Source organism: Labeo rohita, chromosome 4 (genome assembly GCF_022985175.1).
Source record: "Labeo rohita strain BAU-BD-2019 chromosome 4, IGBB_LRoh.1.0, whole genome shotgun sequence".
In the NCBI taxonomy this organism is placed as follows: Eukaryota; Metazoa; Chordata; class Actinopteri; order Cypriniformes; family Cyprinidae; genus Labeo; species Labeo rohita.
This window is the reverse complement of record NC_066872.1, coordinates 24,162,936-24,175,796: the sequence shown is the minus strand read 5'-3', so window position 1 is coordinate 24,175,796 and position 12,861 is coordinate 24,162,936. Positions and strand designations below refer to the sequence as shown.

At 36.1% G+C, this 12,861-nt stretch overlaps 1 protein-coding gene across 4 annotated transcripts in view; it reads left to right on the top strand.

Moving 5' to 3' along the window:
* Positions 1-12,861, top strand: part of iqsec3a (IQ motif and Sec7 domain ArfGEF 3a) — a 150,449-nt gene that overhangs the window by 99,845 nt on the left and 37,743 nt on the right. For all 4 annotated transcript variants that reach the window (XR_007827549.1, XM_051107361.1, XM_051107363.1 and 1 more), the window contains 2 exons: positions 1,021-1,182; positions 12,101-12,223. Coding sequence is in view for 3 of the 4 variants with exons in the window: in XM_051107361.1 (XP_050963318.1) it covers positions 1,021-1,182; positions 12,101-12,223 (285 nt within the window). In the remaining variant the exon portion in view is untranslated. The remainder of the gene's footprint in view (positions 1-1,020; positions 1,183-12,100; positions 12,224-12,861) is intronic.

Genomic DNA, 12,861 nt, shown 5'->3' with positions numbered 1-12,861 from the left:
GAGTAAATCATTGTAATGAATAGGGAAGATAGAGTGAAATAGGGAGATTGTAGAATGCAGTGAGGCAAACCAGAAATACACGGTTCTCTCAGCATGTGGATGAATGAAAGTTTAGTGGACCCTCTATAAATCCATGTACTTTTTTTTTTTTTCTTCCCAGGGCAAAGACTTAGCAATGAGAATGCTGACTGAAAGAATAAAGCAACTCTATAAAGTACAGCCGAGAAGCTTCTTTCTGTCCCCCGTTGTCACTTTTATTGTCTGAAGGCAGGAAAGCGTTGACATTCTGGTTATTGATAAGCCACTGAATAGAAAAATAGAGGTTATTAATGCCCACTTGGCTTCAGTGGAATGGCAAAGTGTCTGAGGGACTATATAAGATTGAAACTCCTTTCAAAAGAGCTTTTTTTTCTTTCTTCTTCTTTAGTGTCATGCACATATTTCTACATTTTATGCATACCTTATATTCAATAATAACAAAGCACTTTTTTTTTCATTTCTTTAAGATATAGTTTGAATTAAAAAATAAAGTCCAACAAACATATATTTTTTTTTTTTTTTTTAGATTGATCATTCATTCATTCATTCATTCATTCATTCTTAAAGGATTAGTTCACTTCCAGAATAAAAATTTCCTGATAATTTACTCACTTCTATGTCATCCAAGATGTTATGTTTGAAGCTGCATTGAAACTGCAAACCCCGACAAAAACATATATTTTACACAATTTTTCATGGGGGCTAGTTTTGAGAAGCAATTGGGTGGGTTTTGTTGTGAAAACCTGGCAACCCTAGTCACTTGTTCACAGTGTTAGTATTTTCTGTATGGTGAATGGCATGTAGTGCACAATGTAAGCGATGGGTAACGATTTAGACATGTCCCACCCTGTCTTCCTGTTGCAGTTGTAATTACGTCACCTTTAACATTGCCAAATTTCTCTCTCTCTCTCTCTCTCTCTGTCCCCCAACTCCATCCTACTATCTACCTCTTTCTCTTCCTACCTTTTTTCATCAAAACAGAAATCCAGACAAGGGCCTCCAGTTTCTCATCTCTCGTGGGTTCATTCCGGATACGCCTATAGGTGTGGCGCACTTCCTGCTCCAGAGGAAGGGGCTGAGCCGCCAGATGATCGGCGAGTTTCTTGGCAACAGCAAGAAGCCGTTTAACAGAGATGTGTTAGAGTGAGTATACATATGAAAATCCCTACATACAGTAGCTATAAAAAGAGCAATGAGAATCTGTAATTGCGTACAAAAAGAGAACAATATTAGAAAAAATAGAATATTTACACTCCTAAATGGAAGCATTTTAGTTTGTCTTTTTTCTCCGTGGATTTGGAGAGTCATGGCATCTTTTAATGAGATCTCCCTTGGCTGCTGAGCTCCCGCAGTCTAACTGCAGAGCTTTGCACTTGGAAATGATACACTCTTGAGACCTCTTAGCAGAGTCAGTGTGTGTGTGTGTGTGTGTGTGTGTACAGTGCAGTACATATGAGGTTTTGAAGTGATGCATCTTCCAGCCTTAAAGGGATAGTTCAACAAAAAAAAGAAAATTCTGTCATCATTTCACACCAACTGTTTGGTCACCCACATTCTTCAAGATATCTTCCTTTATGTTAAAAAAAATAAAGAAACATATAGGTTTAGAACAACTTCAGGGTGAGTAATTGATGACAGATTTTTCAGAACTATCCCTTTGAATGAGTAAATGCATCAACGCTTATATTAGGCCCTATGTGAACTCCAATGTATCTTCAGAAAGAGAAAAGCCGGTAACGCTTTAGCATAGGGAACAATTCTCACTATTAACTGGTTACTTATTAGTATGCCTATTATTAATATATTGGCTGTTTATTAGTACTAATAAAGCACCTATTCTGCATGACCATATTCTACATCCCTAATCCTACCCAATACTAACTATTAATAAGCAGCAAATTAGGAGTTTATCGAGGCAAAAGCCATAGTTAATGGTTTGTTAATAGCGTGAACTGGAATTTAAAATAAAGTGTGACCGAAAAGCCTTAAGGAAGTAGTTGGCCACTTAATAAAAAATAAAAACCACACAGTTTCTCACACAGTTCTGACTTTATAACTCACAATTGCGAGTTTATATCATGCAATTCTGACTTTTTTCTCAGATTTACGTGATACAATTCTGACTTAATAACTCCCAACTGCATGTCATAAAGTCAGAATTGCGAGATATAAAGTCACAAATCGGACTTTTTTCGAAAAATTGTGATATAAACTCATAATTGTGAGATATAAAGTCAGAATTACGAGATGTAAACTTGCAAATCTGACTTTTTTTTCCTCACAATTGCATGAATATAAACTCGCAATATTGAGAAATAAAGTCGCAATTCTGAGAAATAATATATATATATATATATATATATATATATGTATATATAAGATATAAGCTCACAATTCTGACTTTTGTTTCTCTCAGAATTGCGAGTTTATATCTCACAATTCTGACTTTATGACATGCAGTTGGGAGTTATTAAGTCACATATAAACTCATAAACAATTGTGAGGAAAAAAAGTCATAATTGCAAGTTTGTATTATGCAATTCTGAGAAAGTCAGAATTGCATCAGAACTGTGAGATAAAAAGTCGCAATAACTTTTTTTTTTTTTTTTTAATTACTTTTTTTGTTCAGTGGCAGAAACAGGTTTCCATAAAGATGAAGTTCTATCTGTCTTTTTAGATACAAGATAGAAGAATTCTAAGTTTTTTTGGCTCAGAAAAAAAAAAAAAGACCAAAAGCATGCAAAGGTCTTACATCTTTGGAAGTAAAAAAAAAAAAAACTCTCCCTGACAGATTTTAGGAGCACTTGGGAGCTTTTTTATTTTCTCGTAGAACCCTGCAAAGGTCTTTCAAATACTCCCCAGAAAGCTTTATAATGCTGCGTTAATCCATCAATCCCTAGTGCTTCTAATATATTTTTGTTCTGTTCTGCCCGACATCTCCACAAAAGCTTGATTTTTTTTTTTTTTTTGAAAAGGTCGAGGTGTGTAGGCTTAGTTTTAAAATGTCAGTAGAAGAAAAGAATTTTAAAATAATATGTGCAGTGATACAGCGATGATCAAAGAAAAAAAAAAAAACAGGCTCATATATATATATGTGAGTATCATCACACATGCATTTGTTAAACCTGTTTGGTTCAATAGCTGAATAGCTGAGGGCATACTCTCCCAACACAAACGTATTTACCTGATTTTTAATTAATTTTCTTAAATGTAATACATTCCATTAATCCCTATTTACATATAAGGACCCCAGGACATATACACAGTAAAACAGAATGTTAGTAAAATATGGCGGTGTGAAAGAAACAGCAGAGCAGAGAAAAAGCCAGATTTAGCTAAGCACTTATTTTAAATGACCTATTCTAGGCTGGTGTTTTACGTAGACAGTTTTTGCTTCTTGTCTAATTGCTGTTATATATTTCCTTAACCTATGTTTTTGCTTAAAAAAGCAAAAAAGTTTTTCTTACGTGCATTCAATTTAACAAACTTCTTCAAATCCCCAAAAGTCTTTCTCTTTGTTTTATCTGAAAATGCATCTATCAGCTGAAGCCGCTATAGGCAAAATTTTACATGGTTCAGGCTAATTATAACTTCAAATCATTATTCTCCAGTTTTTCACTTGCACAACAAACACTTTTCTGAAGTTAATAAAGTCTAAAATCAAATTTATGTTGCTTTACTAACTAATATTGGGGTAAAACAAAAAGGAAGCATGCGGTATTTCATTTACCAGAGAGCTTTACATTTTCATGAAAAATGGGTGATTAGGGAATATTAACAACAGTACTACCAAGAAAATGAGTAAAACACACTGCCCTTGGCTGGAAAACATTAGTATCATTAATAAGCAATTTTAAACCAAACATGAATACAAAAATAGGTGTAAAAAAAGAAACTGTACGGCTCATTTTAAGTTAAGACTTCACTTCTGCTGCTGTAAGATGTGAGCTATGACATGCAACACAACAAATTAAAGACTCTGCTGTAGCCAGAACATTATGAATATTTCATGCCGATATAATAAATGGACAATAATATGTTTATTTCCCTCAAGTCAAGTCAAGCCTTTGCATATTAAAACAAATGCCATTGCTAGTAAGTTTGCTTCGGTACGCATATAAAAGGGAAAGAAAGAAAAACGACATCAAAAGGCATCAAATAAACTATCAATCTAGATTCTCCCACTTCTAGGATCTCCTGATGGTGGTTTATCAGCTCCTACTGTTTTCCAGCAGTCAGGCTTTGTTCTTCAGTGGCTAGCTTATTATTTGGACAGGTAGAGCATTTATTCCCAATATCCCTAAATTATAACAGAGCAAACACTCCAAGCTTGCATGAACCTCTCTCCAGAGCAAGAAAGCCAATATTGCCTACACAAAGTCAGATGCCGTATCTCCTTGACAAAGTCTTGCAAAGCAAGGTATGAAAACCTTTATTTACTACTAGAATAAAACCCAAAGTGTACTTCAGTTTTGACGCTTACACAAGTGTCCCCCAATTTGGTCACCACAATGAATGTGTTTCGCACTAATCAGTTGTTTCACAAGGCGGCAACACTGAGACGGATAAAAAGACATTTTTATCATTTTTTAACTTCTAGAGAAAAATTGCGCAGACACTGGACAAAGATGAAACTTGTTATAGCGCATATGTCGACCACATGTGATCATGTATGCTATTAAATGGAGTATACTTTGAAAGATAAGGTGAGTGACTGTACACAGCATAGCATATGCAAAAACAAAGTATAATTTGGGTTTTAATCAATCATGTGAGTGCCCAGCTTACATAACAGGAGCGTTATGCACAAAATTGTTAAAAACATAGTACTTTCTTGTGTAAAGTACATTGTAATTACACTGTAATTACACATATTGTACAATATTGTACAACTATAAAAGTAAATGGTGATCAGGGGCTGTCAAGCTCAAGAAATCACAAAAAAAGTACTATTAATCATGAAAGTAGCCTAATGTGCTCTTTACCGAGTTATGAAGCCATACAAAATGTGTTGCATGAAATACAGACTGGAATTAATGTTGCAGAGGGGAAGTGGAAACTGTAAACTTCAACATGAAAGCGGCATGAAAGCTAGCTTACTGCAAACATTACTTTTCTCACATTGTTTAGATACTGATGATTAGGGAAGTACTCAAGTAAAAAGATAAAGAGATAGAAAAAATGATTATTATGATCCTCAGTATGTAACTGCCTACTGCACAACTCAGGCTCATTGGAAATATGTGCCTCTGTATGCATTTCTGCAGCACCGTAATTACGTACCCTACTGCACATTTTGCAACAGTTTCAAAGTGAAACGCTGCTTGAGGTACGTATTCAAATATCTGGGTAGTGTTGCTAAAGGTTAATGCTCTATAGTGTTGGAAATATCCCCTACACCAAACCCAACCCTAAACCTATCTGATAGTGTTAACAAATGCAAAAGTAATAAAAAAAAAAGCGAATTTGTCGAAGCAGCCCTGCTATTTTAACTTCCTTATGTGGATTTGAGCTGTTTTGTCAAACCATAGTTTCACGGAGTTCGTACCGGAGCTTCTTATCACTCAAGTGCAACGCAATATCACGTGAGATACTGAGCAAACCTACTGAATTAGAAAACTCATGCATTTGAAGCTGTATATGTAACGACATTGTTCAGAAGTATCAGTTTTCAAATCACGCAGGATGTTAAATTGTTTTGAAGTCATAATATAATATTCTGCAAGTAACTGTGTGAAAGCTACGCTTCATTAATCAAAACTCTGTGTGTAAATCATACTTTGTGTGAAAAGGAATAAAAGTCATCAGTTTTACTGCTTCTAGTGTTCATTTCCACTGGAAACTGCAGTGATTTGTACATATAAGTATGTTTTTTCAGTTTTGCAGAAATGTATATAGAGGCATGTATTTCCTATGTTGCTACTGCAACATCTGTGGAAGGATTTCTCTCCTGTTATAAGCAACAACTTTTGAACCAGCATCCGTTTACACGACCATTGACATTTACCTGATATATTGAAACAATCGATAGTTATACACCTGTTTAAACATAGGGGCGATGTAAGGTTAATAGAATAGGCCAAGTAACCATAGTAATACAAACATTGTAATCTTGCATACTTTCTAGAAAGTTAGTTGCCAGAAGTACACCGTTGACACAAAAAGAAGCACTAGCAAGAGTGGCAAGAAAATTTATGATTGTTTCTTGTCAGATTATACAAAATGACCCCTGTGAGATCTGTTTTAGAAACCATGGCAGACTGCGCCACATCAACAGTCTTTTGTCAACATGCCAAAATGTCAAACTGTTTGATAAACATCTAGAATTTTAGTAACGATTGACGGTGTTGACTGGGCGATCAATCGTGTCACATTCTGACATTCTTATTGACACTCAAAACTAAAATGATACAGCAAGCCCTTCTTTTTCTTTGTAGAGGGACTGTAGAGGGAATATGTGGATGGGTAATTTTACTATCATCATAACATATAGAAAACACCAAATAACAAGATATTTATGGTGCACATAAAGCACCTATAGGTTCCTACTGGTGTCTACTGGTAGCAGTCAAAAATATCAGACAGACTAAGATTTACAAAGTTTATTGATTGCACATTAATGAGCCTGCAAACAAGCTGCACCAGCCATATGTTTAGCAGGCATACAGTAAAAAAAAAAAAAAAAAAAAATACCTTTAACAGACTTGTTTACTTCTACTTTTTTTGTCTACCTTCCACAAATCTCCTCACCAAATTTCTGTCATTAATTACTCACCCTCATGTCGTACCAAAGCCATAAGACCTTTGCTCATCTTTGGAACACAAATAAAGAGAAATGTTCTGATGTCGAGCCCAGGTGTACATTCTATGAAAGTGAGAAGTTGAAGAAATTGTGAAATAAAGCTGTTACTTTTGCTTTCTCTTCCTACAAAAAGGATTTGCATAACTTCTTAAAATTAAGGTTGAACCACTGATGTCACATGGACTATTTTATCGATGTCCTTACTACCTTTCTTGGCCTTGAACGTGGTAGTACTCTTGCTGTCTGTGCAAGGTCAGAAAGCTCTCGAATTTCATCATAATAGCTTAATTTGAGTTCCAAAGATGAACAGAAGCCTTACAGATTTGGAATGAGATGAGGGTGAGAAATTAATGACAGAAGATTTTCATTTTTGTAGAACTATCCCTTTAAGGTCACTTGATCAAGTCAGTGAAATCACAAATAAAATATCCCCTCACTATCAAAGACCAGACTACTGATCAACTGTAGGCCCCTGGCATTCAAAAGCTCTTCAGGAACTGATCCCATTTGCCCAGACCGTAATGCTTCCTTAGGAACAAGCTGTGATGTACAGTAATCTTCAGCAGAATAGCACGCAGGCGATAATGTGGTACTGGGAAACTTGAATAAGTCTACTGAGGTGAAACATTCCCCTATCACCATTAGGTTTAGTGTGCTGGAATATAATGTTTCTCACTTTCAATTCACATCAGTTGGTGTGGCACATTGGGTAAAGCTCAAGATTGAGCCCATAAGGGGTTAGTCATGATCTGTAGCATTCCTCATAGTACCCTTGAGCAAGGCATTTAACCCATGATTGCTCCAATTGAATTGTCTCCATAATAAGTGTATGCTACAGGCATACCTGCAGTCTTTTGTAATCGGCCACAGGGAGCTCAGAAAATGTGTTAACCAGCTTTTTGGAGATGTTCACCACTTCTTCTCTTTTTCCTCAAGCTTGATGATCCCTAAACTCTGCAAGACTTCTTGTAGTTGTTGTACCAAAGAAAAGGCAGGGTTGTACCCGTAAGGGCCATAAATCAGTTGCACTATATTTTCATTTTTTTTCCTAAAAGTAAGAATCTGTACACTTGTCTTTTTGAAAATGCGCTTAAGAAGTTTTCTGCTTTTGATTCTACTCTCAATTTCTGTTGATAATGGAACTAGTTTGACAGATGAGCACCCAGCACTTCTATACAGACGGGAAAAGCTTAATTTAGCATTAAAGTTTAGTGCTGTCCTTACTATACAAAACATGTCCATCATTGTGAACAAGCTTTTAGAAAAGATTTTTCCAGTGTTTTCTAGCTAGTAATTTTTAATGATTTTTCTATGTCCTTGGGCCTGCTAATGCAACAACATGAGCTCAAGTGAAACTTAAACAAACTGATGAGGAAAATGGCCTCCTTCACTAGACTGAGTCAAAACAACATGTTTTTACCAAGCTTGTCATATTTTTTACACATTTAACTGATCAAAAGTGACAGTAAAGATTGTAAAAGGAGACATTCCAACAAAAAATGCTAAACAAACAAACAAGCATTATATATTAAAAACTTGATTTTTTCTTTGACTAGGGTGAAGTAAAAGTGTAAGTGCCTTTCTGGACATGTGCATGCTATAATCATGTTCCCATCCATATGAAAGATACAGTCATGGCCAAAAATATTGGCACCCTTGCAATTCTGTCAGAAAATTGTTCCAGTTGCAAATGTTTTTGTATTCACATGCTTATTGTTTTTGTTTGCACTGCAACAACACACACACACACACACACACACACAAAAAAACCAGAGAAGAAACGTCAAACTTGATTAAATTTCTCACAGAACTCAAAAAATGGACTGAACAAAATTATTGGCACCTTGTCAAAATTGTAAGAAATAATTGCTTTTCAAGCATGTGATGCTCCTGTAATTTGTATTTAGACACACCTTTGGCAAGTAACAGGTGTGGGCAATATAGTAATCACACTTGCAACCAGTTAAAATGGAGAAAATTGACTCAGCCTTTGTGTTGTGTGTCACACTAAGCATGGAGAAAAGAAATAAGTGTAAAGAGTTGTCTGTGGATTGGAGAGAAAAAAATGTGGGAAAACATGGACAATCTCAAGGCTACAAGTCCATCTCTTTCTCCATGTTTCTGTGTCCACTGTGTGCAATATCATCAAGAGGTTTACAGCCCATGGCCCTGTAGCTAACCTCCCTGGACGTGGATGGAACAACGAAGGATTGTTCGAATGGTCGATAAAGAAGGTCGATTAACTTCCAAACAAATTCAAGCTGATCTACAGACACAGGGTACAACAGTGTCAGCTTGTACTATCCGTTGCCATCCAAATGAAAAGGAACGCTATGGTAGGAGATCCAGGAGGACGCAAAGGCATATAAAAGCAAGACTGGAGTTTGCCAAAACTTATGTGACAAAACCACAATCCTTCTGGGACAACGTACTGCAGATGAGACAAAAGTCAAGCTTTTTGGTAAAGGACATGATGGCACTGTTTACAGAAAAAGAAATGAAGGCTTCAAAGAAGAGAACACAGTCCCTACAGTCAAACATGGTGGAGGTTCAAAGATGTTTTGGGGTTGCTTTGCTGCTTCTGGCACTTGATTGCTTTGACAATGTGAACGGTATCATGAAATCTGATGATTACCAAAGAATTTTGGGGGCAATGTAGTGGCCAATGTCAGAAAGCTGTATCTCCACAAGAGGTCATGGATCATGGATCTCAAAATGGCAGTTGGGAGAAGGCATCCTTCAAATCTTAATGACCTGGAGCAGTTTGCAAAAGAAGAGTGGTCCAAAATTCCAGTAGAGAGGTGTAAGAAACTCATTCATGGTTACATGAAGCTATTGATTTCAGTTATTTTTTTCAAAGGGGGTTCTACCAAATATTAAGTTAAAGGTGCCAATAATTTTGTCCAGTGCATTTTTTGGGTGGAATTGTGTCAGATTTGACTTTTCTTCTCTGTTTTTTTTTTTTGTGTGTTGTTCCAATGCAAACAAAAAATAAATAAATAAACATGTGAGTACCAAAACATTTGCAACTGCAACAATTTTCTAAGAGAAGGGTTGCATTTTCTGACAGAATTGCAAGGGTGCCGACGTTTTTGGCCATGGCTGTATGCACTTAATGATGGACTATACCAGAAATACGTGCATATATCAATGCACATAATGGCGCATGTGTGAAATGTTTATGCTTGTATGTTTTTAATGTTATCTGTGTGTATATAAATTGTATGCTAATGTTCATTCAATTATTCATCTTTGAACAGTCTGTTTTTCATCCCGAAAAGGATATTATTCAGAAGCTTTACCAAGAGAGAGGGAGGAACAGATTGTCTCACTGTTCTTGGATATTTATTTCCCCTGCAGAGATGTCTTAGTCTCTTTGCACCTGCTCTATGTACAAATCGACAGCCGTTTCTCTTTCTGAAACCTCCAGCTGGCAGCTTAGCATAATAAACATGCAAACATCGGTGGAGGAAAAAATAATTATCGATTATTTATCGCCTTCATACAGACCACTTAATGGAATAAACATTTCGATGGTCCTGAATTTGTCTATGTCGAGTGTGGCTTCAGATGGACTTCTTGGGCTGTGAACTTTGTTCGCCATTAACCTTATGGGGTTGAAGCCCCCATGAGGGTCTGTCTCGTATTTTCTTGATGAGCGTAAAAAGAACTGAAAATACTCCATCATTTTGATCGTACAGATAACTATAAGGTTTTGTCTTAGAACTGCAAAGGGTCTGCTTTTATTTGTGTATAGTCATAATAACAACAAAACAATGTGCTTTTTTAAAATAAAGAAAATGAACAGGGTGCGCTCTTTGCAGTCACTTCTCTTCATAGACACGTAAATAAATTAACCTAAATCTCCATGAATACTTGCCTCATAGACAAGAAATACATATATATAGAAAGCTTGAAATGTCTACTTTTAAATGCAGTAAGTCAGACTTCTTTATATCTAATTTGATCATGCGCACACGCTATAGTTTATGAATAGATTAATAGTTTTATCCCAAAAGAAATTTAAATTCTCCCATCATTGATGTCATTTTCAAACCTGCATGATAAAGAAATCATAAAAATATACAAAAGGCACCACAAGAGTCTCATAAAAGTAGTCCATACTAACTCATGTGTTAAATTACCAGCTAATTTTTTTATGAAAATTAATTAAATTAATGCTGTTTTATGTTTTTGAAAGAAGTCTCACAAAGACTGCATTTTCGGTCAAAATTACAGTAAAACCTACCTGATCTCATGACGAAAACATACCTGTGGGAACGTCAAAAGACATAAAATACGTACATATATACGTACAATAAGTACATATTACTGCATTTTCCAACAGAAATGGACATTAGAGGCAGTAAAACAGCGAGCGCTTGTAATGGTTTCATACACAGTTATGATTACAACTCCATATTTTTCACTTTCCTATGTTGACCCCCGCCAGATTACTACCCTCTAGTATTGCTAGGTTTAGGGTTAGGTGTGGGGGAGCGGTTAGGATTAGGTAATGTAGTGTAGTGATTTCAACGAGAGGGGGTAATAATTTGGCAGGAGGTTGAAAATGGACACAACATCAGAGGTAACGAGCTTGCTGGGACGGAATTGGACTTAGGATGTGGAATCCTTGGGTACAAATCCTGTGAAAAACATGGCTCATGATGAAAGAGCTGAAAGATGAGAGATCGAAAAACAAGCTGTGCTTGCAATTGTGTTTTTAAGTCTCAATCAGTTTTGCTCATACTATCACGTAGCTTTAGGTATAGTACAGATGGTACACTGTTTTAAAATGTCACGGAGCACCACTCAAAAGACATTTCAAGTCAGAACTGCAGTGACACGTATAAAAAAAAAAATGTACGTTCATGTGTTCCGGGGAAAAAACAGAACACTCAGTGGACATTTCAGTTGGAAACTGCAGTGATATGTACTTATTGGTACGTATTTTGCGTCTCCCACGTTCCCACAGGTACATTTTCGTCGCTAGATCAGGTTTTCAACTATTATTAATGGTTCTTATCATTATCAAAGTTGTGTTATTCTGAAGTAAGTGAAATTCCAGTATTTCATCAAAGGATGTCCCCAAACAGTTCCACAGAGGTCTGGGCTAAACCTCAAATATCCACTGACCGCATAGCCGGCCCTGGTCTGGGGGCCATGTGAGCTTTCATCTTATATGTCTGCTTAATACCTTGTTTTTTTAACACACACTCTCTCTTTCCCATTTTCTGTCTGTTCCTTCTTTTTTGATAGCTGTGTGGTGGATGAGATGGATTTCTCGGGGATGGAGTTGGATGAGGCTCTAAGGAAGTTTCAGGCTCATATCCGCGTGCAAGGTGAAGCGCAGAAAGTGGAGAGACTGATAGAGGCATTCAGGTGAGACTCCAGATACTGTTACACACACACACATAAACGCTCCAGCCACCTTCATATGTGAGGGGACGATAAGAGCCGGGCCTGATGGGATACCTGTGCTTATGAACTTTTTCATCCTGCCACTGAGGGATAAAAACGCACGCTGAATGCTCTCCATAAATCAATCGCATTTTCAAGGAATGCAGCGCTGTATTACATTGAAGTAAAGGATTGAAGGTTTAGTTTGAAAAGCAGTTGAGTAGTTGACATGAAACATTTTTTATTTATTTATTTATTTTTTTATGGGGGGGATTTATATGCAGTGTAACATAGTAAACTTTAAAAGTGTTTTTGCATTTGGCTTTTAGTTCACATTAATTGAAAAGCTACATATTTGTACTTCATTTATCACACTGCATGACCATTTTAAATGAACTAGTGAAGGCCAAAAAGTAATGAAAAATTAAAGGAAATAATGACAAGTTACAACACTTAAAATGTATACTTTCCCTCATAAATGCATGAAGAATTAACCTTGAAGTATTAATTTAAAAATTGTTTTTTAAGTTAACTAATGAACCGAAGAATGTTTTGAACTTTTCATTTTAATTCAAGTTTTAATAATTCCTCTTATAGCACAAACGGTGGCGTAGGATTGC